This window comes from Accipiter gentilis, chromosome 1 (assembly GCF_929443795.1).
Source record: "Accipiter gentilis chromosome 1, bAccGen1.1, whole genome shotgun sequence".
NCBI lineage: Eukaryota > Metazoa > Chordata > Aves > Accipitriformes > Accipitridae > Astur > Astur gentilis.
This window is the reverse complement of record NC_064880.1, coordinates 2429286-2455922: the sequence shown is the minus strand read 5'-3', so window position 1 is coordinate 2455922 and position 26637 is coordinate 2429286. Positions and strand designations below refer to the sequence as shown.

The 26637-nt window shown below is 42.4% G+C and overlaps 1 protein-coding gene across 2 annotated transcripts in view; it reads left to right on the top strand.

The window, feature by feature from the left end:
* SKI (SKI proto-oncogene) overlaps positions 1–26215 on the top strand; it is a 119427-nt gene extending 93212 nt beyond the window's left edge. For both annotated transcript variants that reach the window (XM_049811533.1, XM_049811524.1), the window contains 6 exons: positions 12459–12584; positions 13067–13182; positions 14953–15227; positions 16223–16524; positions 19124–19354; positions 23052–26215. In XM_049811533.1, the coding sequence (XP_049667490.1) occupies positions 12459–12584; positions 13067–13182; positions 14953–15227; positions 16223–16524; positions 19124–19354; positions 23052–23240 (1239 nt within the window). In that variant the 3' untranslated portion in view covers positions 23241–26215. The remainder of the gene's footprint in view (positions 1–12458; positions 12585–13066; positions 13183–14952; positions 15228–16222; positions 16525–19123; positions 19355–23051) is intronic.
* The last annotated feature ends 422 nt before the right edge of the window (positions 26216–26637 follow it).

The window sequence follows — 26637 nt, the reverse complement described above, 5'->3', positions numbered from 1 at the left end:
ACGGGATGGATAACTGAGGCCTTACACCATTTCGTTTCACTAGGACTAGGGGTTTTCCATTGCACTGTCCTTTAACCGTAACAGGATTTGTAACTATTAATCCGCGATCAATGTATTGACGGTATACTTTCACCGATATGTATTTAAAGCAGTCTTGGGTTTAAAAAACTGCACTGTCCATTGGTTAGAACAGAAAATTCAGACTCACTGGTGATGCATCTCATGTCACTCAGTCAGTGACTTTTTGAATATATTTGAGCTAATTGCTATTGTTTCCCTATACCTCGTTGTACTTGGGCTTCAGAGCAAAAAGCCTGGCTCCCACTCCTGTCATGAGATATGTAGACCGTATCTTCTAGAATAGCCTCAAGCTTTCCTGTAGTCATTTCAAGTAAATTAAATACAAGTGAAAAAGAAATGTACGGCAGCCCTAGGACGGTGCCACCTTTCTGCAGCCTTGAGGATCCCAATTGTTTAATAGAGTTTTCATTCTAGTGTATTGTTGACTACCAAAATGACACTACAACCAAACTAGATCTGCTGATAAAGTGCATTTTCATTAAGTAGAACGGTGGGGATGCAGAGCAGGTTTTCAGAAAGAGCCCTATAAATAAATTCAGGTAAGTATAGATCACGGTGCAGACGAGTGGGGGTTGTATTTGCTACGCAAGTTAGGTGTTGAGAGGAAGAGTGGGGCAAGGACTGAAGGCCTTTTTTCTTCAACCGAATTGTGAGAGATTGTTAAATATACACTGCTTATTGACTTTGCTATTTTATGTGCTATTTTCTTTTCCTCCCATAGTTACTCCGATTTAAAACTGAACACAGACCTTTGAGCTTTGTCTTAAAAAATGCACAGCCAATTAAATATACAAAATTATTCAAGAAACCATAGATCTGGTAACTATCCATAAAGTCGTTCCATGTGATCTCGATTGTATTTTTGCCTGATGTGCACTGCTGTAAGACTGGTAGGGTTTTGGCATCAAGGTGCCTAATGAAGTTTTGGCAGAGAAGGCTATAGATGGGAGACAGTTGCCCTGACAGCTCCCCATTGCGATTGTTAACTGCACTGGAGGTGTTGTGGCTTCAGACGTGCACGGTTCTTGGGCTTGTCTGGGAGAAGCCAATGTGCTGTGAAGACACCAGATTCTAGCAGGATGGGACTTAGTAACTGCAGTGGTAAAATAATGTGTCACCCTAATAGTCATGAAACCTTTGAGTATGGCTTGTGCTTGGGAAAGAGGCTAAAGTAAGAGAGAGAAAGTCAGATGAACCCAAGAGAAAGACGTTCTGAAGAGCAAAAAGGTCTCTTAACAAATGCCTGTCCTTGTAATAAAAAAAAAAAAAGGTAGGGTGCTGGTAGCTTTTTAGCTGCATCACCATGTTGAATCAGGGGTGGATTCTGTGCCCTAGGGAGCTCTGCAGGCACAAGAGGAGTTGGGGAAGAACCCAAATCGGGGCGGTCTAGAGCTTGGCAGCTGTCTGCCCAGGTACTGCAGGAGAGTTTGACAAAACAGCACCAAAAGCCCATCTGCATTCCATCAATTTAGAGCCCGCTCTCCCCTTCCCTGGCTTCGTGAACTGTCTGGTTGCTGAAGTTCATTATGCATTAGTTGGTACTTGGAGAAGAATACCATGCCTGGTAGAGAGCTGGTATTAGTGGAAATCACAAGGGGAGTACTTGTCCTTTTATGTAACATTTGAAACTAAAGCGAGATTCTTGGCTGGCAGAGTGGACATGTCTCCACAGTACAGGAACTGATGCCTTGGAGAGAGTTTGAAGCTGGAACTTTAGTGTAGTTACAGCAAGAGAGCCTGGTTTCATTTCAAAGAAAATGTGAGGAGAAAATTTTGTCCGCAAATGGCTTTTTAATTACCAGAACCGTAACCCCACAAACAATTCAGCAAAGTTTGGGCAAAGCAGATCTGTTCCTAGAGGAAATTTTGATTTTTTTCCTTGCTGAATCTGATGGCATAACTTCGTCAGCTTCAGTTACAAGAGGAGCTGAGCCCTTAGTTCCTTCCAACTGCCAAACCTGCTTTCTGTTTTCCTGGCACACCCGTGCATGTGTGTGTGCAGGCGCATATGCCGGCTTCATTTGTTTTCTTCAGTCAGTCCTGCTCTCCTTCCCTTCATATTGACAGGGCATCAGAGAGTTCCCAGGCAACTGTTGCCAATAAAAACGACCAGAGGAAAAGGGGCCATTCTTTCTTCTTAGCCCCTCTGACCTGGTTTATACTAGTCTCGATCATGGCTCTACTCAACCAGTGGGAAGTGCGAGTTGAACTTTTTTGTTTTGTTTTGTTTTAAACCACAGGACAGGGAATTCTTTTCAAGCTGTAACTTTTAGTTTCCACTGGAAGGGCAAAACAGACTCTTAGCCAATGGAAAAGAGACATCCAGTTGCATCAGCCAAGAGCCAAAACGCGAGTACGTCGTGTAACAAATAATCAGCTGTCTTTTCAGATGTTTCTTTAAAAGGAAAATAAAAAGATCGGGGGGGGTGGGGGGTGTACTTTATTTGAAGGATTTAACACTGAGATAGCTGACAGCCACATTCATACATGTTTCTGGCTTATTTCAGTTTTCCCATCTGTGCAGTGGGTATCATACTACAATGGTTTTGTGCTTCTTATGCTTGCCCATAGCAGGGGGATTTCAACTAGAAGAATCAGAGAAGCAGAATCACTTTGAATGGGAAATGCCGATTTTGTTGAGCAACTACTGAAGATTCATAGAATTTTGAGACCAGAAGAATGTCTATTAAAAAGTCAGTGTTTGCAGAAGATTTGGAGAGTTTTAAGGACTTATAGGATCAGATCTATATCAAAGACTAATTTTATATGATAGTTGTACGAGCAGAACAGTGAAATAAAAGAGTAATTGTTGAGATCGGGGTTGAAACAGCTAGCTGAACTGGCTGAGGATTTTTTCTCAATGCAAGTTTGCAGGTAGCACTAGCTGCATCTTCACGCTAACCAAACTTCACTAATACTGAGCTGAGGAAAAAGTTAGCAAGTTGCAATTAAGTCTCCAGTGGCCCAGAAGAATCCTAGAAGGCTTGCCAATCTTTGGGAAATAGAAAAGTGGTGAGATTATTTGCATTTCCTCCCTCCATTTCAAAAGCAAGTTTCTGGACCTGGGCTTTACCCAGGAGGTTGTTGCTGGTTTTGCTATACCACAGCTTACTAGAAATGCCTTACTGTTTGCTCCTTAGGATAAGTGCAGTCATCAGATGTGATTTGGCCTCATTTTTGTACTAAAAGAATAAAAGGAAAGTAATGTTGAGACAGGAGAGAAAACTTTTTTTCTTTCTTTTATGCTAGCCAAGAAGCTTTGAAAATGTATGATGACTTACACCAGGGGCTATGTAGAGTGTTCTAGAAAAATAATTTAAATTTGCCTTTACAAAATGAATTCATCAAAGGGTACTCTGTAGGCATTTGCTTTAAACTGAGATAGTGTCAGAAATAAAATAGTCCAGTCACTTTTCACTACTTCTGTTGTAAATTTTGGATGTGATGCCATAGAAATTAAAGATTGTTGCACAGGTGTGAGAAAAAGTCAGTTCCCAATTTTTTAAGATGAACTTCCTATACTACCATATGACTAAGACATTACTGCTTTACATAGCATTCTTTTAGACTAGTTGGGGGGTTGCGTTTCCGTTGCTATCAGTGAAGTAAAATGAAGCCTGTGCCCAACCAGAAGATCCCGTCTCAGGAAGAGACAAAGTGAGTCCTTGTAGGCTCATCGATAGGAAGGGAGAGCAGGTTAGTTCCCGTGAGGTTTTTTTTCACAGCTCCTTTTCGTGCCTGTGTATAACAGGCGCTCTCCAAAGCACTCTCAACTGTGGTTTGTGAAGATTCCCCACAGGTCAGACTTGGGGGACACACTGGCAGCCAGCATGTGTGCTGCGAAGGCAAGAATAGAAAGCAAATACTTCCCGTAATCACACGTCCCAAAATGACAGGGTAAAATGAGTACTTATGCTTCCACCAGAGCAGTGAAAAATGGGAAGATGGAAAGTCTGGACTCCTGCCCAATGAAACCAAAATTGTAAAAAAGAAAAATAAAACAAATGCTACATACGCTCCCTAGAACTGACACTGCAATGTGGTAGGTTTTTTCTCTTTTAAATATATACAGTAGACAAGCAGTAAATCTTCTTACAGCTCCATAGAACAGCATTATTTTTAGCTTTTTTTATTATCAAGACAATCCTTCATAGCTTTCAATCTGTAGCTGAATATATTTATTTTTTTAATCCACGTGATAGTGCCGTCCTTATAAAGACCTCTAATACCTTATTAATCATTTCTGGACCACGTCACAAAGAGGCTTTAGGAAGCAAGTGTTCTATCCATCAGTTGACATGCTTGTGAAGGCTTAAAGGATGCAGATAAAGGGCCCTTTTCCCCACATTGAAGATACCTCTCATTTTGCATTTTTTAGTTTTGATCGCAACAGATCTTACCTGGAAACCTGAAAGAAGTCTTAAGACAACCAGAGAAGCACAGAGAGCACTCCGATCTCATGTGGTTCAGCCGGTTCTTAGGTAGACTCAGGCCTGCGGTTCATAAAAGCGCTGTGTGGAGAATTCTAAGTTCAGTTCCCAAGTTCAGGAATTGTCATCTTGGTAACCTCCAGAAGTAGCTTTGACTACTTGTCACTGGTAAAGGTACCTTTCTTCTGCAATGCCATCTTACAAGACTGTGCAACGTAACACCATCATGATGCCAGCAGGAGCCTGAACCAGTCTTAGGGCTCTGAAGAAAAGAATTACATGGGTACTACTAGAGGAAGAGTTATCCCATAGTGCCGTGACTTCATTGTTCTTAAAATAAGACTTTGCATCCTTTTCTTCCAAGTAAAAGTAGAAGATAAACCTCATAGCACCCTTTAAAAATGGGTAAGTAATATTACCCGGTTTATATCTACAGGTCACCCGAGTTTTAAGTAACTGGTCCGTGGTCACCCACGTGAACAAGTAAAGCCATTTAGAATTGGACCTAAAAGTTCTGACTTTTCAGTTCCCACTTGTATTACTCAATGCGCTCTTGATGGAGTAGGAACAGAACTCATATACTCTGATTTCTCAGCAACAGTCTATGCAAATATTTTTCTGGAGACTTTCCTGGGGCTCTTCAGACATTACTAGTAGCATGAAATGCAGAGATTGGGGTAGTTGCTTAGGTCTGCTTTTCATCCCTGAGCAAGAATAGCCATCAATTCTGGTACAAAGATGCTTTCAGAGCTTCTCATACTTAGTTTATTTTATTGAATAGTTGTGCGAGTAATGAGAGTAATAATCTGTACAATTTTTTGTTCCCTTGCTGCGCTTCGACTCCCAACATTTCACTTTTTGTAGTGCCTTTCCTGCAAGGAGATGTTAATAAAGTATTTAAAGCTTTGTCCCAGTAATGGTTAACAGTTAAGTTGCCAAGTCAAATAAGAAGCACTAGCAGCATTCTCATATGCTTCACTTGCAGATGCCATAAATGAATGCAGTGCAGTGCAGTTGCCTGGAAAGGTAGTTTCAATCCATCTTTTTCACTGTGTATCGGGGGGGGGTTTTGCTATTGGAGAAGTTTATTCTCAAGAGCGAGCTAGTGTTGGTGAAATAAGCTTGGCAAAACCTGGAGAATAAATAGAGCATATCAGTAGCGTGTTGTGCTTTTGCGCTGGTAGAGCTTAGGAGCTTTTGAAAATACCATTCGTCCAGCCTAAATTCTGACACAGAGGAACACTCAGAAAGGTGAGAAAGAGCATTGACTGAACTCCCACGTGGTCCTTGACTTCCCCGAGTATGTTAAAATGATGCTGAGCTTTCCCAATAAGATGTGTACCTGTCCAGTTCATTCCTTGTAACCCAGCAAGGACCTAACAGATGGGTCTGTATAAAGTAGCTAAGAAAAACGAGCCTGTTTGCTTGCTGGCATGAATTTGCTAGAGATGGCTCTTCACCGCTCTGGAAAACTTTTGGTATCCGTAAATTGAAAGAGGTGAAAATTTTCAGGCACTTTTGTAACATTTTTACTGGTGTATCTGTACTGTCAGAGGGTTTTATTCTTGACACATCTTTTGAAGTAGAACGGAATTAGTGTTAGTTTCCGAGGGGAGGGTAGTGGAAATCATGCTTAGGATCTTATAAATCAATCAGTAGCAAAACTTGGAGTAACAAGCCCTTTTCTGTTTGTGTGTTCCACCCCTGTGTCCTCTACAAAATCATCTTTCCTATCCAGTTTACCTAAGGAGGAAAGTTTTATTGAGAAAAGATGGTAGGCTAGTCTTTCAGAATTTCCATGGCCCGTGGTGCAGATGTGTTCATTGCCAGCAGGGTCTCACACCTTTACCACCCTCTGTAGGACAGCTGCTGTTTTTGGTGTTTGCCTGAATTCCAGCTTCCCTTGGAGTAAATGAGTAAATGGGAGCTGAGGTGGTCAGATGATAGTTTTTAACGGGAAAAACACCTTAGGTAACAGCCATCTAATTTTTAATCAAAGGCTCACTAAGTTAGTGGGAAGCCCCTGCTCACCCAGTGGACCCTTGGTGAACCCCAAGTAGAGACCAGTGGTGCCTGTGGTGCTGTACTCCTGCAGCGGCTTCAGCACCGAACGCCAACGCGAGCATTTGATGCTAGTGGTAAAATGTGCTCATTATCGGCTTTTTGCTCTTTCAGTGTATTTTTATCTTCTGATGTCTGACACATTTTGAACCCAAGTAGTCTCTCTCTCTCTGGGGTTTCTCCATGCTTACATCAGACCGGCGTCTGGTCTTGTGGTTTGTGCCCCTAATGAGAAAGCTGCTTAATTTTCACACCCAGACAGAGTATCAGATGAGACAGGAAGCCCCACCCTTTCTCATGGTATAACTGAACTCAGCTCTTTGCATGAACTAGCAACAGAAGCAATAGCTTGAACAAGACGATAGTTTGCTATCTGTAGATTTACGGCCCTTTGTTTTTTTTCTTCTGCCTGTTCTGGTTATACGTGGTTTTCTAGCTGCCGAGTTTTCAGTGGAGACGTTTCTGATTTACACCCGAGTTAGGAGTATGAAATTGAATTCTTCAGCCTCCCGGTGTTTTCCCAATTAATTTTTTCAAGAAACTGAAATACAGACTTCTGTGTATTGGGTAGCTCGATAGCTTTTGGGGGCATTAAGTCTTTCATTTCTGAAGATGCCGTATAGGATGCAGCGATGTCTGCTGGTATGGTACCCGCATTTCCAATCCATCTTTAAAAGCGGTGGACTGGGCGAAGGGACAGATTCCCCAGCCTCATCAGAGTGTCTGCACAGAGCATGCTCTGTGCCTTTAACTGTCTGGCTTCTACGCAGAGATGAATCGGTCGCCCCATGCAGTGTGGGTCACTGCACCTGCTCCCAGCCTGTCAGATGTTCTCAAAGCTGCAGTAATAGCCACTACACCACCAGGCTGGCACTGCATCGCTGAATTTGAAGAGCAGAGAAACCTGGAGTTTTTATTCTTTCACTCGTATCCTTCACCACACATAGTGGAAATGCATTCACACCTAGCCTGGGAAAGGTTACGAACACACATAATCATATGCCATTACCCCTTTTTAAGAGAGAGCTGTGTTTTCAATTAGGTTTTGGAATTTGATGCCAAACTTGGACCCAGTTATGGGGAGCTTTTATCGGCAGAGGGTAGATCAGAATTTTGGAGCATGGGCTGCTTTTCTGAAGGTCCATTTCTAAGCTAAAAGTTCCACAGGCAAGGAGGCCTCTTAAATATTTTCAGCTCCTTTCACCTAATGTTTTCCACTCTTAACAAGGCAAAAGAAGTCTATTTTTCACTACCGCGTTCATGGCTGCACAGCTTATATTGCTGTTACGTTACATTTAGCTGAGCAACATAGCAAGATCTGGGTTGACGAAGAGCACGATGAATTTTGAAGGATTTTTAACAGGGTCCTTGGTGTCTTGTGAACATGGGGTTGCACTGAGTTTTAACCCTGTTCGATAGCGATGGCGGGTTTTTTACAGAAGACGGAAGCGCGCGCGCGCAATACTTGCCTTTACGTAGGCCTAGACTGTCAATTGTGTAAGACCAGTTGCAGTTCCATTGACTTTACCATTTTACCTGTTCCTAGTGTTCCGTCCTTCCAAAAGGGAGTGCTGTCCTGTTTGTAGTGGTCTTAGCTTATCCCCTAGTGGATAGCTGCTCACATCACAGAGTGTCGTGAAGATACGGGAGTCATTGTTTGGTGCAGGGGAGCAAAGAATGAGGAGAGAGCAAAAGTCATCTACTCAGCCCAGTGTCCTGGTGTTGGAAATAAGGTAGGGAAAAGAAGGTGAATTGCTTCAGGAAACGTCTTTTGGTAGATCCTCGGGCACCGAGAATCCTATCCGTGAGCACTCCCAAATCTTAAAATTTAAGAATTTTTTTCTGGGTGCGTTTTCAAGTCTATGTTGCAAGGAAAAGTAACGTTGATGTATCGTGCTGATCTGGTACTGCTTGGTCTGCTGGTTCTGTTCGTGGTACAGAGCACTGGGGAAGGCTTCTCTTTTTGAGAAGGAGAGGGTCAAAAATTCTTTCTACTGGTCTCATGGTTTGTTACTGTAATACTTAATTGAAGTAGAAAATTTGATCTGACATGTCAAATGTGGCCCTGGTTGGCTAGAGGCCAAATTGGGCCGCGTAATTTCAGTTTGCCTTAAAATGGCTGACATTAAAGTCCACATGCCCAGATTTCCCTTTGGAACGTACTTTTGAAATTTTTATTTATTTATTTATTTATTTTGGTAGTTTTATAAATCTTTCTGTATCGGTTTTCCCTCAAAAATTAATGGCTTCAGAAAACAACAGTCCAAAAGCTTAAGTAAACGGTTCACGTAGCATTTCTGGGCCCACTTTGTATCATGAAGTTTCTTACATCTGTGGATTGGAGAAAATGTTTATTAACAAATCGCTTTGCCCACCGCAAAGCCCATTTGACAACAAATTATTAAGTTGCCTGCAATGGAAGAAAAACTGAATAGGAAATAAGGAAATATTTATTTCAGTCTTCGAGGGTTTGGGTTCAAGTTTTTCGTAAGTCGTTCATGAAGATGGCAAAAAAGTTACATCAGATTTTCAGTATTTCTTTTGCAACTTTGTATGTTTCGTTATTTGGCAAAGAGAGAAAACGAAATAAAATCATCCATATTTGAGCCAATACCAAGGTTTGCTGGCTGCTGTGGCTGGGATGGAAGTGTCAGAGTGGGGTATGTTGTTGCCTGGAATCTGTCCTAGAGTGGGATGTAATCGGTGAGTCATATGAAGCGACGATTTTGTCTTCAGTATCTAGTCTTGTTCCACATCTAAGTATCTTCCTATAGTTGTGAGCAAATTTGCTTCTGCCTCTTTCAGCGTCAGAAGGCTGCACAAAACAAGGGAAGTGCAGTACAGTAGATTACTGACCTGCTTTGGATATTTATAGATGGAATTTTTGATGAGTTCATGACACAGCCACAGTATTTCTGGGGAGGGGTACGAAAGTGTTTTCAGTGGGATGTCCAAGCAGATAGAAATACACAAGAGCAAAACTTTAATCAAATGACTACAGGTTGTAGCCAGAAACCTTGTGTTTCACGAGTTTCAGAGATGAACCTCTGTTTCTTGACTAATAGCAATGTGTAGTGCCTCAGTATTTCATAGACCAGGTGGGAAACTACTAGAACTATTACATTTTGCCATTGTGAAAATGGAACCTGAAGGCATGGTGGGTTTTTTAAAGCATGTGCCAAGAGGCAATTCCTGCCTCAACCAGCAGATGATCTGTGTAAACAAAATGGGATAGTGGATGGAAAGAAAACTGGCGGAGGTGATCACAGCAGTTCAAGAATTACATTGGCAGCAGTCTTTTTTTTTTTTTTTTTTTTTTTTTTGAGTCCAGCTGAAGTGCTTTACCACATTAGACAGCACTAGGTTGTTAGGAATACTGAAGTTCTGTGACGGGAGGTGACTTGAAGTTAGAAAAATCTGCGCGCCCCACTTAGCACCTGCTTTTGTCTCCCCTTTTTTTCACTCCATTTCCATCTCTCTGTGGGGAAGATGGTTTTCCTCCATGCACACACCTCGTTTACTGCTGTTTTTTTCTAGCAGATCAATACTCGCTCCTGGCAACAAAAGGTTAAGCATCATTTCCCAGGTCCACTGAAATGTTGTGTGCTCAGAGCCCTCCTGATCGTTGGTGTCAGCCTTGATTTAAAGGGGAAAAAAGGGGGACAGTGGAGAAAGCTGGAGATGAGACACGATTTCTTTAAAAATGCAAATGAGCTTGTTCTATTGAAATATCTGTCCTCCAACCCTTCTAAAACCTGACACTTGCTCTCCTTTTCCCGAAGCTGATTGTTTTTACGCGTGACCCGTGGTACTGATCCCACTCTGGCTGTGTGAAGAGCGCGGCAGAGGGGGAACCGGGCCCAGGATGGCCACCTCCACGCCTGCCTGAACAGAATGTTGTGCAGACAGCAGAGCGCGGATGGTCGGGGGGAGGAACGGGTTTCCATGCTGAGTCTTGCCACCTGTTGCCTTTTTCATTCCAAGCCCCCCTTCCTCCCCACCCTCCACCCCAAGTTCCCCTCCCCACACAGCTCACCATCCCCAGTGGATAGGGTTGGGATCAGTAGTCACTTGCCAAATACCTTTCTAATGCTGTCACTAATTCTGCACAGACAGCATCTCTGAAAGCAAAAACAAATCTTTTCCAATGCATTGTCCTGCATTTTCTACAAAAGGTGTTTAGAAATGCCTTTTCTTAGTTGAGTTAGGTGGGAGGGACCACGCCATCGCCACTACAAGAGTCAGCCCTAGGGAAGCCCGAAGCTGTGCCGAAAGAATCCTCTGCAAATCCATTGAAGCTGGCATTTGGCACTGGCACGGGCTAATTTTGTACTTGGGGTTACGCATATACACACCCATGTCATTCTTCTTCATCTGCTACATATGGAAGGCTGCCCCAAGCTCCAGAGTGCCAAGGAATGTTTTACTAAAACCTCCAGACTTGGTTTGATTACGTTACTGTGCGCGCTGGGCTGTAGAAGTGGTAAGCGTGGTGCGTGCTGCCAGATGAACTGGCATTAGCTAGATAGTTATCGGCTTGAGCCATAGTTCCACGCTACTGCCCTGCTTCCATGAAAGTAGTAGTCTGTTCATGGACATGAGGTCATAATTTCCTCCTAATTAAGGTGTGCAAACGGGATGGCATTGCTCTAGTTACGTAGCTGTTGGGTTTGCCTGGAAGTCAGTCGGGAGTCTGGAGGAGTGCATTTTAACAGTACTGCTTTCAGTTCCTCGTGGACTCTTCAGGTGAAGTCATTTAGATCACAATTTTCAGGAGTGAATAATCATTTGGAGAAGCAGTCTCTAAGTTGCCAATTTAAGATGCCTTGAAGGGGACGGATTTTCAGAACACAAGACAGTGGCGAGTAAGAGCCTTTCTTTCGTTGACAAATAGACCTGGTTTTGAAGCATTTCGGGCTCTCAAAATGTTGCCGTGCCCGTGTTTTACAGACACACCTGTATAAATACTTGTTTGCCCACAAAAATCACAGCAAGGTGTAAGGATGAAAAAATTTAATGCAAATACGAGCGATTACTAGTTATTGCAGCATGGTTCTGCCATGTTACCTAGAACCAGGTTGAATGGGAATATGGAAAGGTAGAGAGTTTGGAATTGGGAAAAAAAAAAAAAGGGAAAGAAAAAGGAATAGAAACTGAGGTGGTATGTTTCTCTTATTATTTCTAGTCATGATGCAGCATAAGGTCCAGAACCTTCTCCCTCCCTGCTGATAGATGTGTTTGTACTGGCAAGCCTTCAAGCTGGTATCCCCAGTGCACCAGTTAAACCAGTAGTTACCAATTTTTTTGCAAGCCACGCTGGGACTATAGGAATTTTATTCCTTCACAGTGTTGAAGGAAAGGGGTTTTGCTTGCCAAAGGGCTTTCTTATGCTTGAGGATGATTTATGGGCCAAGCTGAGCCACTTGTGGAAAAGGCAAAGCAGCTCTTGGCAGCACCCCCAGAATCCACTGCAGCTGTGGGGTAGTGAAGTCATCGGCATAACAACCACTGCAAACAGAATAACAAAGTCTGTTCTGTTCTCGTTTAAAATAATCTTTCCAGTTCAGCAACCACATTAAACCTTACCTTTCTGCATACAAAAATAATAAAAGGCTGATGGTTCTCTGCAACATGGTGTGAATGTCTCACTTATATTACTGCCTATACTCCTGCACCATCTACGCTTTGTTGGAGTATTTTAAATGAAGGAATGAAGTCCCATTATGTCATAGTTTGTGTCTGTCCCTTGTTTCCACTCCTTTGTTTGTCCTTAGGTTTAAAAAGGCAGAAAAAACCCCCAGTCTGTCTTTCTTTTAAACACGAAATTTTGCTGATTGCAAAATGAGTAATTCTGTCTTTGATTTTTCCTGCCTGTCTTTGTTTCAGGTCTCTTCAGATCCTCCTGCTTCCAAAAAGCCCAAAATAGATGACTCTGCTTCCCAATCTCCAGCTTCTACTGAGAAGGAAAAACAGTCCAGTTGGTTACGGTCCTTATCCAGTTCATCTAACAAGGTGACTGCTGAATATTTTGTAATCAAGAGAGAGATCAAATTAGCATGTAGCATCACTCTGCTGAAACCAGAAGAGAAAATGAGATAAAGAACTTGCCCAGGTTTTCTAAATTAGTGACGTTTCTACCCTTTTCCTAGTAAGCGTTGAGCTATACAGTCCTCCCAGTTTCCTTGCCATCTTCCAGTGTTCACTGACTTTGATTGTGACACTGAAGTAAGCAATTCCTTCGTGCCTTTGCGGTACAAGAATCCTGCAAGACTCAGGAGCCTTTTGTGGCCTCTGTAAACTACGTGTAACTTACCGGCAAAATAAAAACGTGAGGTTTTACATTAATACAGTTCACCTCTTCCAGTGGAATCTACTAAGTAAGTAGGTCCTGGCCAGTGGGGGAGTAGCTTTAGAGATAACAGAAAGTGTACTGAAAAGCATCACTAGCACTCCATTGCCCGTATTCACTTATTTTCCTTTCCCCTCCTTCCCAGAGTATTGGCTGTGTCCATCCCCGTCAGCGTCTCTCCGCTTTCCGGCCCTGGTCCCCTGCTGTATCAGCAAATGAGAAAGAGCTCTCAACCCATCTTCCCGCATTGATCCGAGACAGGTAAGGAGACGTGAACTGAAGGGAGAACGGGGTTAGCAGCCGCGGAGATCTGTTTGACAGCAACTTGCTTTATGTTTGTTCCCTCGCACTGTTAACTGGTGGCTTTGTAATTCAGTCAGTCAGTCAGGCCACTAGTATCAGATTAAAAAGCATTTGCAGCTGCAGTGTTTTAATTCGCAGAAGGGAAACAAAAAAAAGTGTTGATATTTTGTGCATTCATTAAACGGGTTTTCTTAGGTGAAACATGCCATAAAAGTCTGAAATATGAAGGCTGCCTCTATGAACTTATGATCATTTTGGGGTGCAGTCATCAGAAGTTCTCGGGCTTCACTGTTTAAAGTGAAGTTCACTGAGTCTCTCTTAGGGGCAGGTGGTCAGGGACCAGGCAGCTATTTCCAGGCAACTGCCAATTGGTGACTGCAGCAGCTCTGTAACACCGGCCGGTCAGCATGTTGCCAACACAGCTGCACGCTGCCTCCTCTGTTGACAATACCAAAGGAAGATGAAGGACTGAACGGACAGCACAGGCTACCCCATTCCCTCCTGATGGCCAGTGGTCCTGGAGGGGTCGTGGTAGAGCACACTGGGCAGGAGAGCCTGCGGAAGACTCCTCAGGCTTGTAAGACCCATCAGAAAGCTGATGCTGTAGGCCAGATTCTGCGCTTGGATAGAAACATAATCAAACTGGTACAAGAATGAGTCACCACCCATAATAGGTGGGACTACTGGTGTCACAGTTAGAACCGAAAGTGTCAGGGCAATTTTACATTCCTTTGCCAGACTGGAGCTGTTCCGTCTGAAAAATCTTTGTGCCAGATTTCTGCCTAAGGGTAATGATTTCTTTGGAAAGTTTGACTAAAGTGGCCAGGTGTTACTAGGGAGCGTTACGGAGAACATATTTTGCTGCCCTTATGAACAAGTTTCTTAGAAGCTGTGGGGATTGATTTAAAAAAAAAAAAAAAAAAGGAAAAAAAAGCCTACTGGCACATATCCTTGCTTTTAAAGAGGCTTTTAAATTAGATATGGAGAGAAGGGCTAAACTGGTGTAAGAGTATGCCCTTGGTATTCCTGTGAGAAATTCAGCCAATTTAAGTCTTGGGGGGAAAAAACCCACCTTCAACAGGTTCAGGAGAAATTTTAACATGTAACTGAAGATTCATCATGTCGTAGATGCTGAACGATGCTGCAGAGGCAGTCTTCGCTACGTTTTTTTATAAAATTCTATGTATTTGACGTTACAATATTACTGTCCTTTAACATAGGTTTGTTGGGGGTTTTTTAACTGTGATTTTCCATACATGCACTCAGATGCATGCTGTGTCCAAAAACTAAAGAAACACAAGAATATGCTCCCGTAGCCTTTCTTAAGGAAGTGCTGTCTCCAAGTTTATAAAACATTTGTGGACAGACAGAAGTAGAACTCTGCAGTTAGGTAAACCAATAATGCATGAAGAGCATGAGGAAACATCATTATAGTATGTAGACTCTGGGAGATCTCATCTCTTTGGTGCTCTTAGAATATGTGGCATTTTGAATCTCGTCCCTTCTGAACTGGGTGGAGATTAGCTGTATGAATCATCTCCGTGTTTAAATGAGTGCAAAACGCTAAGCAAATATATGGGCAGATTCTTAACTGGTGTAAATCAGTGGAACTTCACTGTCATTCCAGTAAGTGCCTTGCAGTTTCAGTGTAACACATGGATTGGGAAGCATTTTAAAGCCAAGAATATGACTATTTTCTCCTTCCTTTTGCCTCCCCCTCTAAAACAGTTTTTACTCCTACAAAAGCTTTGAGAATGCTGTGGCCCCCAATGTGGCACTTGCACCTCCGGCCCAACAGAAAATTGTGAGCAACCCCCCCTGTGCCACAGTAGTATCACGGAGCAGTGAGCCGCTGAGCAGCACTGTCCAGCCGCGGAAAAGAAAACTTGCCGCAGAGAACACAGCTATCCCAGAAGCAGCAGCCACTGTTGCGGCCACTGTTACTGCCGCTGAAGAGGATAAGGAATCAGAAGCAGAAATTGAAGTGGAAACCAGGGAAGAATGTAAGTGACAGTTATATCTGCCTTTATTTTGTTTTATTTGTGCCGGATTTTCCTCAGTAATCCACAGGAGTTAGCCATTCAACTTCTGTTGTGTTTTAAATATAATTCTGGAAGCCTAATACCTCACCTCACCAGGATGTAAAAATACAACCTTAAGTAATAATGAAAATCAAGAATGAAATGTAAAGGTGGGGGGGGCGGTCCTGGGAGAGGAACGCGCACGGACGAAAAGAAGCACCTGAACAAACCCCAGGCGTCCACTAACCCAGAGTCTGTTATTAAAGCAGGTAAATGTTGTGCAGAGGACAAAATGTATGTGGTGTTCACATAAACACCGATGGTTTGCTATCTGATCAAGAGCCTTCTATAAAAGCCTTTGTGGGATACACACAAATAGCCCGTAAAAATTCCAGAGCGCGCACACGTGCAAGTGTGGAATTTTGTGTCAGACAAAGAACGTGGTCACACATTTTCAGTACTGCATCCATGGAGTTGAATACAGAAAGCAGAGATCAAGAGCTAGTATGTTCTTGAACAGTATTCCGGTATCGGGCCTCTCGGCAAAAGACGGAGGAAGACACTGGTATCACCTCATTAATGTCACTTAAATAATTCTGCCGCTGCCCTCAGTATGTTCGGTCCTTACTCAGTGTGTGCAGTTCGTGCAGAAAGAAGAAATTTTGCCCACTGAAAACAGGAGGATCATGTAGGTTTCCCTGAAGAAATCTGTTTCTTCACACCCCATGGAGCGAATACTGTTTGTGACATAAATTCCAAAGTCCCAATTCGGGCAAATTGTAAGTTGGTGCCTTCAGTCGGTCAGGTTTGCGTTTTCATCACATTTCAAGTATCGAAGTATAAAACAAGTATTATCCTTCTCCCATTGTTTTTCCATTGAATATTGAGTATCTCCTCTGCAAAAGGGCCTCCGCATATTTTGAGGTACAGTAGGTTTAGACATTTTTTTATTAATTTTCGACGTTTCTATTTTTCAGTCACGTCCTCCTTATCCTCGCTCTCCTCCCCATCCTTTACTTCATCCAGCTCTGCAAAGGACATGAGCTCACCTGGGATGCAGGCCCCGGTCACAGTCAACAGTTCATACGAGGTTGCGCCACATTCTGACTCTCACAGCAGTGGGTTGGAAGCTGAGCTGGAGCACCTACGGCAGGCCCTGGACAGTGGCCTAGATACAAAAGAAGCCAAAGAAAAATTCCTCCATGAAGTTGTTAAAATGAGAGTGAAGCAGGAAGAGAAGCTAAATGCTGCCTTGCAAGCCAAACGCAGTCTACACCAGGTAATGCTGAAAGATAGCTTTTTAGGTAGTCTCGTGTTAAAAAGAATTGCCTCATTTTTCCCAAATAGCAACAGCCCTTTACTGGGGTACTGTTTGTAAGTTCAGCCGGGACACCGAAGCGCACAGGAACCATTCTTACATTTTTAAGCTTGCCGCCTGGTTTTGCCTTGGGGTATAAATCCATGGTTACCAAAATCAACATCTTTTCATTACTGAAAAAATCTTCTAGTCCAGCACAGTTTATTTTGTTTTCATTTCACTGAACGAGAAACGTTTCTGTCCTTTTGGAGGCTTTATCTGTAGTTTTAAAAATTTGTGAATATCCTGCCATTGCCCAGCTGAAGGAGGGTGTTCCTGGGACACAGAGACACTTGGCTGAAGCTCTGATGAAGAGCTGAACTACAGGGCTTTGTTAAGCATTCCATTAGCCGTGCTTCACTGAATGTTTTCTGCTTCATTCAGTGAAGAAGCTCCTTATTTCTGGAAATCCTTGATACATCGGTCATATCAAAGAAAGAGCGGTCAGACAAAAAAACCTGCAGATACGTACTGGCCATGAGCAGAACACAGTGGCTGAACAGAATGGCGGGTGAACTTTTTTTTTTTTTTTTTCCATTTCAGCTGGGGCAAAAGTAGTACATAGAAACGGAAGATAGAGCCAATGTAGATGATGAGCATGTCCTCTTTGAATATTGTATGTGGATCTGTAATCAAGCTAGAAAAGTAATCCATTAATTAGATGCATCTGGGGTGCCAACTGTAAGCCTTGTTTCTAGCGGGGGAGACAGAAAACCAGGACCTGTACTATTGGTCAAAAGCAGGTATACAGTCTCGTTAGCTGGCACAGGGCATTTTGTTTCTTTGGGGAACGAAACAAAGGACAGTAGCTCACAGATGTGATTTGCGTCTAATATGGCTGCTGCATTTTAAAAAAAAAAAATAAAATCCAATCCCCAAATCTGCAGTAGTGGATTCAAATATTCTACTAGCAGGCACGAGGAGGTGAAAGAGAGACGGTATTAAGTGTGTGGATATGATCGCGATTAGAATTTTAACAGAAGTTTCTGCAAGAGCTGCAGTATAGCAAGCCAGTTTCTGTGCTGCGCCCCTCTCACGTGAAGATGGCTCGTTACATTCTAGCTGTAGCTCCAGGTCCCAGAGAAGGGAGGCCGAGAGCTGTCTTTTCAACTGAACGGCTCGTTGTCACCTTGAGCAAATCACTTCATTCCCTTGTGTTTCAGTAAATGCATGTTTTATTTTATGTATTTAGAAGTAAATATTTATAAGTAAGTAATACATGTCTAAACTAAATACGCGGTGTGTACGTAAAGCAGGAATTACACGAAGTAGTCGATGAAGCAGAATTGAGTGTTGAGGCATTAAATCAAGCAACATGTCAGAGCGAGAGGGACTGGGGTATCTGGCCATCATTTTCCGTTTGGGCAGCTGTGGGTTTCCAGTTCCACATACAGAGAAAGTACATGTGTGCACGCTTCCAAAGGCAAGGCTGGGCTAACAATGGCCTGGCTGGGAAGTGAGATTGTCAAAAGAGTGAATTTCCCATGACCCGACTGCAGTGTTACTTAACAGAAACGCGTTGCTGTGAGGGTCTGACTGTGACAGAGAGGAAATGCTGCTTCTGGAGAAAAAAAAAATTTGAACTTTAGTTTCTAATTTAACCATTTAGGAGACAGACCTTTAGTAAGCCACGGGTTTTGTGCTTATGATGAGCGTGTCTTTTAACAACAGCTTTTTAACAGCTTAGGAGTTTCTTTCTTTGTACCGTTCAGGTTCCTTATCGTTACCGCTTCAATTAATGGCGCTCTCTTGGATTTGAGATTTCAAGGTAGCGGCTTCTATTAACAACCTGGACAGTGAGAGCAGCAGTTTCCAGAGCAAAGCATGGTTTCAATTTAGCTTAAGGTTTTTAGCCTGGAGTTTTCCAGATGTTGTGACAGAGCAGGCCGTTGGCTGGTTGCCAAGAGACTGGGGGCTGCACACCAGTTACCTGTAGCAAAACAAAAGCGCCTAGGGTTGGAAAGAAGATACACAACTTGGTTTTTCTCACAGTTGCCTTAAGTGGATTTTCTGGGGGCTTGATAAAAGGGAACTGCTTATGCTGATTTCTTCAGCAAGTAGTAAACTTTCTTTTTCAGCTTTGCTGTACACAAAGGGCATTCACAAATTGCTTTTATCACAACGTTGTGCATCTTCAGTGCCTTCAATTAAAGCGCAGGCATTACAGTTGGTTTGTTTGAAACTTCGAGCTAGTGTAGAGCACATTGCTAGTAGCTCTCTCCAACTGCAGTTCATCTTTATTCAGTCACAGATGGTCACAGCTATTTTGCTTGACAAAGCAAAATGTGGCTGTAGCGTATAGCTTTTTATTAGCCAAGAATTCAGGGTAACTTGAGTGTCATTTTAAAGGAGAAGTGCTTGTACAAAGTTCAGAATGAGGTTTAGACATGAGCCGCCTTGGTCATTGCCATCAGAAGGTGGGAATTTAACTTGGATCGCTTCCTTTTTACAGTCCTGTTTCGTTGCACTAATTTTGTCTCTGCCTCTCAGTTCTCACAAGTTAACTGCTTTCGTATTCTAGGAGCTGGAGTTCCTACGAGTGGCTAAGAAAGAGAAACTGAGAGAAGCAACAGAGGCGAAGCGCAACTTAAGGAAAGAGATAGAACGTCTGAGAGCTGAGAATGAGAAGAAAATGAAGGAAGCCAACGAGTCTCGGATACGACTGAAGAGGGAACTGGAACAAGCCAGGCAGATCCGGGTGTGCGACAAGGGCTGTGAAGCAGGCAGGCTCCGGGCCAAGTACTCAGCCCAGGTAAGAGCCGAACACTGAAAGCTATAATAGCAAGTAAGCTTACTCTTTCTGCAGTTTTCAGGGTTGATTCAAGTGTCTGTCTGTCCTCTAATGCCGGTGGCCTTGTTTTGTCTATTTTCATACAAGTCCAGCTCCTATCTGTAGACTGCCTCTGCCCCTGTCATGTCAATTGACAACCCTAGTCCTAATGCAAGGTGTTACCGACTTGCCTGCACTCCAACCACCTCTGTTTTGCCTAGAACTTTGCACATTTGGCAGCTGAAAATCACCATTTACAGAGAAGCAAGACAAAGGCTAGACATTATTTCAGTTCCGCTAATACTCTGTTCACACTGCCAATGCACAGGGCTCCATTTCAGTACTGTCAATATTAGGCAGAGCCACTCTCTCCAATAGTATTTTTCCTTGAAGAGATCAGCCGAGATTTATGGGAACTATTTAAGACAAGAGAAGAAACCAAGGCCCATCAATAAGCAAACGGCAGTGCTGGGAAGGAGTGATGTTTAGAGGAGTTGTGAAGCACAAGAGCAGCAAAGGGGCAGGTCTAAGAAAAGACTTCCAGTTAGATCTCAGTGAAAGTTCTAGGAATGCAGGAACATGTTGTTACAAGCAACACGTATGCTTTAAGCTTTCCACCTAAAAATCCCTCCCCACCCATTCTGCATCAGATTCTCTTGCAATAAAAGATTCTGAAGTTTATTTAAACCATCCAAAGCCAAGCGAACCAAGAGCTCGGGCTGCACATCCTTAAGTCGCCTTGGTGTTGCAGGGCATGTGGAATGCGAGGCCATCCACTGTTCCAAGCCCCCTGAAATGACCGAGCATAACAGGCTGAGCCGAGAGCAGAATGGCAGCCTCCTGGATTTCCGTGAGAAACAGCCCCGAAGAGGAATCCATTGCATGCCCTGCCTTCCCCTTCCTCCAATAAAACAATCCCAGTTGCCCAGTAATGCATTTCCTATAAAAGGGCATGGTCCCATACCCACTGTTAACCCCCTCCGCCCTGCCACGGAGACGGGCTCCCAAACAGCCCCTCTCATTAAGGCTGACTCCTCTCCTTGCCCCAGGTGCCTCCCCTGCAGTTTTGTTCCGACCTGCTCCCACCTAACCATCCCGCTGCCAACCCGCTGTCCCCACCACTGCTTCCCAGGATAAAAGCCTGGCTCAGAAACGTATGAGAAGGCAAGGGTGAGCAAGTGTTAGCAGCAGGGGGGCTCTGAAAAACGGGGCACACTTGCCCAGGTCAAAAAACTCCTACAGCAGGGATATAGCGCTTACATGCAAATGCAATGTCGGTGTCGTACAGTTGTGAGATTAAACAGCTAAAGGGGCCTCTTCGTGTTCGCCGTAGCAACCTTCCCGCCAGGCACGTTGGTAAGCACACGTGCTTCATGAACGGGTTGTTATGCCTAAAGTGTGAGCTGCCAATATTTGGTGTGGTCACTTTAAGGAGGGGTCTGGGGTGGGGGGAAGAAAAAGCACTAGCAATCAGAAACTCTTCTAACAACTCCAGGCTCTCAATAACGGGAAGGGGAGTGGTCCACTTGTACCACTATGAGACACGTCTAACCAGGAGACCAGAAGCAGGAAATGATGCTGGCTTCCTCTCTAGCATCACAGGATGTCTCACTGATAAGAGGTGTCCAGACTAAACATAACCAGATTGAGAGCTGCTGCGCTGGGCGTTACCGGCAGTTGACTTCCACTAGAGAGAAAAGAAAAAGAAAAAAACAACAAAAAAACAACCAAAAAAAAACCCCAAAAAAACCCAAGGCAAGAGCAAGCACAGATAAAAAGTAGATGCCATACGTACCAAATAGAGCTTTGCAAATCTGCAGGTGTGTCCTCCCTTGCTTTGTGATATGCGTGATGGTTTTTGACTGTGGATTTTCAGTCTTCTAATACATTCCCTCCCTGGGAGGGAATAAATGAGGTTTTCTAATATGGCAGGCAAAAATCCCCTCAAAAAGAACTCAAGTTGCTGAATATTCTGCCACTGTGTCTCTTCTGATAGAAGCCACCAATGGCACAGTCACAGTATCAACTGCAACGTCCTGTTGTATGTATTTAGGCTGCCGTTCCAGCACCAGAGCGCAGTGCCATGGTGTGAGGACGCTCACTAAGCCCCACGTGCACGAAAGCTGTTTTAATGCTGTGCCTGGGCAAAACATCACCTGGCAACTACCCCAACAATTTCTGCGTGGCACGCACTTAATAGAGAAATACCTTAAGTAACTTCAAAGTCTGAGTTTTACAAGATGTCAGTATGACTTCAGTTCTTAAGTCGTGTAAGAAATTTTAAAGTAAAGCTTTATACATCCCTTTTATGTTTAATTTGGAGCGCACACAGGAAGTTTGTCACTTAGGTTGTGTTCATCCCTTATTATTTTTGAGGAAACCACAATTCTCTAGACAGGCTTAGTCGGAGAGAAAGAGCGTTAGACAAGCGTGAGAGGAAATACAACACATTCAGGGGTGTAAATGTCTTTGTGTGAGCTTAAAGTATTAGCTGCTTAATACCTACTGAATATCAGGGTGGTTTAGGCCTTTCTTTTTTCCTGCCTTGATACTGAGATCCAAATATGGATGGGGTGGCGGGTTAGCCTTCATTTTAGGCCAAAACGTACAAGTTTTCCTTTCCTTTGTTAAATGGCACTCTTTGATAACTGCTAATCTTACCTGTTTGTGGCCTAAAATTGCATATTTCAAACGGGTGCAGTTTTTCGCATGTTTCCACCCTTGAACAGTGGGGCTTTTCTCTGCCTTTGTTATCAGCAAGTACAAAATAGGAAGATGGACTACTGAGGCCTGTTGGGGAGGCTGAGGCCATTTGTGTGTCTTGCTGTAAGTCCGAGAAAGACTGTTAGATCTCAGCAAGTGAGCTCTTCTATGGCTATTTGGAGCGTGTATTTCTTTAAGTCCATTTCTGTGCAAAGTTGCTACATATTAGGACCTATTCCTGGCAGCTTCTTTCTTAGGAGTTGAAATGGTGCTAATTCTCACTGTTGCTTGGAGAGTTTCTGCTCGTTCAGAGGACTCGCTGTGTCCCAACTTTCACTTTCTCTCATCCATATCGACAATCCCCTTGCCCTCTACACCCTACCTCCACGTTCTCCTTGCCCGTCTTGCCTCCTTACAGTTCCTTACGTTCAGTACGAAGGCTGCCATGGCTCTTGTACAAGAGGATGCTGCAGTTGCTCGTTGGACATTAATCTATAGCTGAGACGTGGGCCTTTTACGCAGGCAGCTGAGTTTGTTTCTTGGCCCTCATGTGAATAACTGCTGTAAAAGATCAGCAAGGAAATTGCCTGCACAAACTTTGCTGAATTGCTGTCTGCCTAAAGCAGTAACAGGAATGGGTTAAGAAGTACAGCGCCCGGCGTTCTGTTACACGAAGGCACTCTTTAACTATTCTGTTCTTCACCCACCTTTCTTATGAAGTCACCAGAAATATTTAAGAATGTCCAAGCTAAATAGTTCATGCACTGCACTTGCATAACTGTACAGTAGTGTATGGAAAAAGTAGGAAAAGGGGAATTGCTTCTTCACCTCAACTTCGATCATCTTATCTCTGGAAGTATGTGGTTGTATTACTCACTTTGTGCTAAGATATTAGTGTGTGTTAAAGTCTACAAAATCACAATGGAACTGAAATATTAAAATAGTTTATTATGTCTCTTAATTTGCTTTTCTCTAGATTGAGGACCTACAGGTTAAGCTTCAGCATGCAGAGGCTGACAGGGAGCAGCTCCGAGCTGACCTGATGCATGAAAGGGAGGCTCGGGAACACTTGGAAAAAGTAGTCAAGGAACTTCAGGAACAACTGTGGCCTAAATCAAGCAGTCAACCCAGCAGTGAAAACACAACGAGCAACATGGAGAACTAAACAACCACCACATCATCTAATACACCTACAGAATGACATATATGCACAGTAAGGGAGGATGCGTGGGGTACGTGTGTAAGTGCATGTGTGAGTAGTTGTGTCTTGGCACACAGATCCGTGAATATGGATTCTTACCAGGTGGAAGGCCAATGTTACTCTTTATAACAGAAGCACTGAATTACGCCTCTTTTTTTTTCCAACCCATATAGCACAACATCTTACTGTGCCTATAAAACACAAAGTGTTTATAAACAAAATACTTTTAAGTCCACAGCAAATTTTCTACTGGCAAACTCCAAGCAAGCAGCATCGTCCAACTAAAATCAGAGTAAAAGGCAAGCATGGCAGTGTTTTTATGTTGCCCTTCTGCCTGTTGGAACATTTTGGAATTTAAAAACAAACTTTTCTTATAAGCTATTTAAAATAATTCATTACACAGACTTGGTATTAAAAAATTAACAAGATTTTTATAATGAACCTGTAAAAGCAAAACTAAAAAAAAACCGTCAATGCACAATTTTTAATGACTTGTTACAGGCTTTGGGATTCTTAACGTAGAAGCCCTCTGGTGATGATGCCATTTCATTAGCAGTTTTCCAGCCATCTAGGAAGCCGTCACAGTTTTAATCCCGTCACGTGGTTGTACGAGAATTTCAGAGTGCTTTTCAAAGTTGATTTTTTCTGTAGAAAGAATTATCTTCATTTCCTGTCCTGAACACAAGAAGAAAGGAAGATGCAGGATTGTCGAGGGAGGGGGGTGGGGGGGATGATGAGAAGATGTACGCTTTAGAATTCCAAACCCAGCCTTACAGACTTCAGTGTTTGCAAATCACGCCATCTTTTCTAAAGACATTTTCATTAACTGATGTGTTCAAAAAAAGACTCACTTCATCCAAGAGCACTTCAGCTTTAGGAAAAGAAAGAAGAAAATAAAGGAAGGAAATGGATGATCGGTTGAGAAATAAAGCAGAAGACACATGCGTTTTGAAGTCATTCTGAAATCTTTATTTCAGCTTTCAGTTTTCTGGAAAACTCATCTTTGTTGCACCATCTTACCATGAATTCAGTATTTACCTGCTTTTATTATGAACCGTCAGTCAGGATTTCTGTGCCCAAGGAGAGTGCAACATCGCATTATCAGATACTACAGAAAAGAAAAACATTTTTGCTGCTGTGAATAAGCCTACATCTTTTTTTTAAAAAAACAAAACAAAACTTTTTTGTTTTTAAAAAGAGCAATTACTTTAATTTTGGGATCCATGCCGCAGCCCCGGAATAAAAATGCAGCACGCCATCACTTTGTCTTATTGTTGTTGGTGGTGGTGGTGGTGATGATTTTATAATTATTTTTTTTTAAACTGCACTTTGTCACAATCTTACTCTGCATTTTATTCCGCGTTTCTAAAGTTTACAAGTCGAGCATTCTAGATTCTACCCGGCCTAACAGATGTGAAAATCATCAACCCCATTTTCTACCATGTGACACCTTGCCTCATCATTTACATGTACGCACTGAGGATTCAGCAGGTATCAAATGCTGCCAAATAAGAATTCGCCAGACCAGTGCGCTGCTGGTTGAGTTTTAAACCTGTTTTGCGTGACTTTGTATCTAACAGCAGCTGGGAAGCAGTCGAGATGCTCCCGGAAGTGCTTAAAGAGAGCTGGTGCTTTACTGAACAAGAGAAAAGTTATTTTCACCCGTAAACACTCACCTCCTACACGCTCAAGCGTATCGGCATAAAGTGAAAATTTGACCTGGGGCTGCAGATGTGCCTTCCAGCTCATTTTTCCTCTCAGCATCTTATACAGGCAATGCTGACACTTTTTTTACCTTAAAGAATAAAAACGGGAAGGGAAAAAAAACAAACAAAAACAAACCCTATGCATCATCATACACAGAAGTTATTCTAAACGAAGAAACCTATTTCCAGTAATCTTTATTAGCTTTTGGACATTAATGCAAACTATTTAATCTTAAAAATTATTTCCCAGTAGACGGAAAGCGGCTTCCAATCCTAAAATTATAGTATTTACTTACATTAGAGAGATTTTTTTTATTTTTTTTTTTTAAACAAGAGCTGTTTGCTTGAAACCATTATGATAACCATTATAATAACTGTGAGCATTAACAAAGAAGTTCATATATATGTTTTAGGTACAAAAAGAAGAAATATGAAAGGAGTACAATTACTGGGACAATGTAAAACTGTTGGGAGCAAGAAAGAGTTATACCAAGTAAATTACATGAAACTGTCCGTTTATACAGGGGTTTGCCCTTGTGTGTTTGGGATGCTGGAGACTGAGTCTAGATGCAGATCTCCTCTTCTAAAGTGCAATGCAAAAGGAATTTTGATTATGCTTAAGCAGGTTTTTTTAATGTGGGTTTTTTTTTTTTTCTTCTTTGTATGTTTTTTTTCTGCGATTATTAAATCATATGCATGGAATTAAAATCTCTGCCATACGTATATTCATTAATGGGCATTATTACTGTCTTATGTAAAGGGTTTATTTTGTTATGCAGTATGCATAAAAATGTTCTCAGCCTTATGATTTCCAGATCTGTATTATTCACTTATTTCTTCAAGGGAAACTAAATAATTTTAGCTTTAGTTGATCATTGTGCATTTCAAAAGCCTCATATGCTATGCTTTACTGCCATGTTAAGAAATTACACATAGAACAAATGTATTCCTACCCCCACTGCCAGCTTCTTTGAAGCCTTACGTCTTAAGTTTTGTTTGTTTGGGTTTTTACCCCTGAGCTTTGATTGCGTCTCACCCCTTATGACTCAACACAAAATGGCAACATGTTCTTCTTCGTGTTTTTCATAGGAAAAGCAGCCCACTTACCTGCAGCACCCAACATAGTTTTTTTTCTTTCTTGTGCATCTAGGGGAGCATGCTGATTCACTGGCACAATTTCTGCTGTGCATATAATGCTTTTATCCTCCAAAATTAATGAAATCTGCATTTTTTCAAAGGAAAAAAACAGCACAGTAAATAGGCTTATCAACAGTAAATAGTCTCATCAAACAAGCAGCATCACCTGTGCTTCACATCCAACAGGGATAAAGATTTGCAAGAAAGAAGTTCCTAAAATAAATTCACAACTCTTGTTACAAACCCATGCATGATGGTAATTCAATGAAACGTAATATATGACAAATGAACTTCACATTGTTTGAGGTTAAGACTCAACAGTATTTGATCCTTGGGAGTGAAAACTTCCTAGTAAAAACACTTCTGTAACTTACGATTTAAAATCAGTAAGATGAAATAAGGTGCAAGACGGCTGAGAACAAACGTTCTACACCAGCAGTTAATCAATAGGACAGGTTTACAGCATAGGAGTCTATCTTAAATAATTTTGTCTTTCCTAAATACATTTTAAACAACAA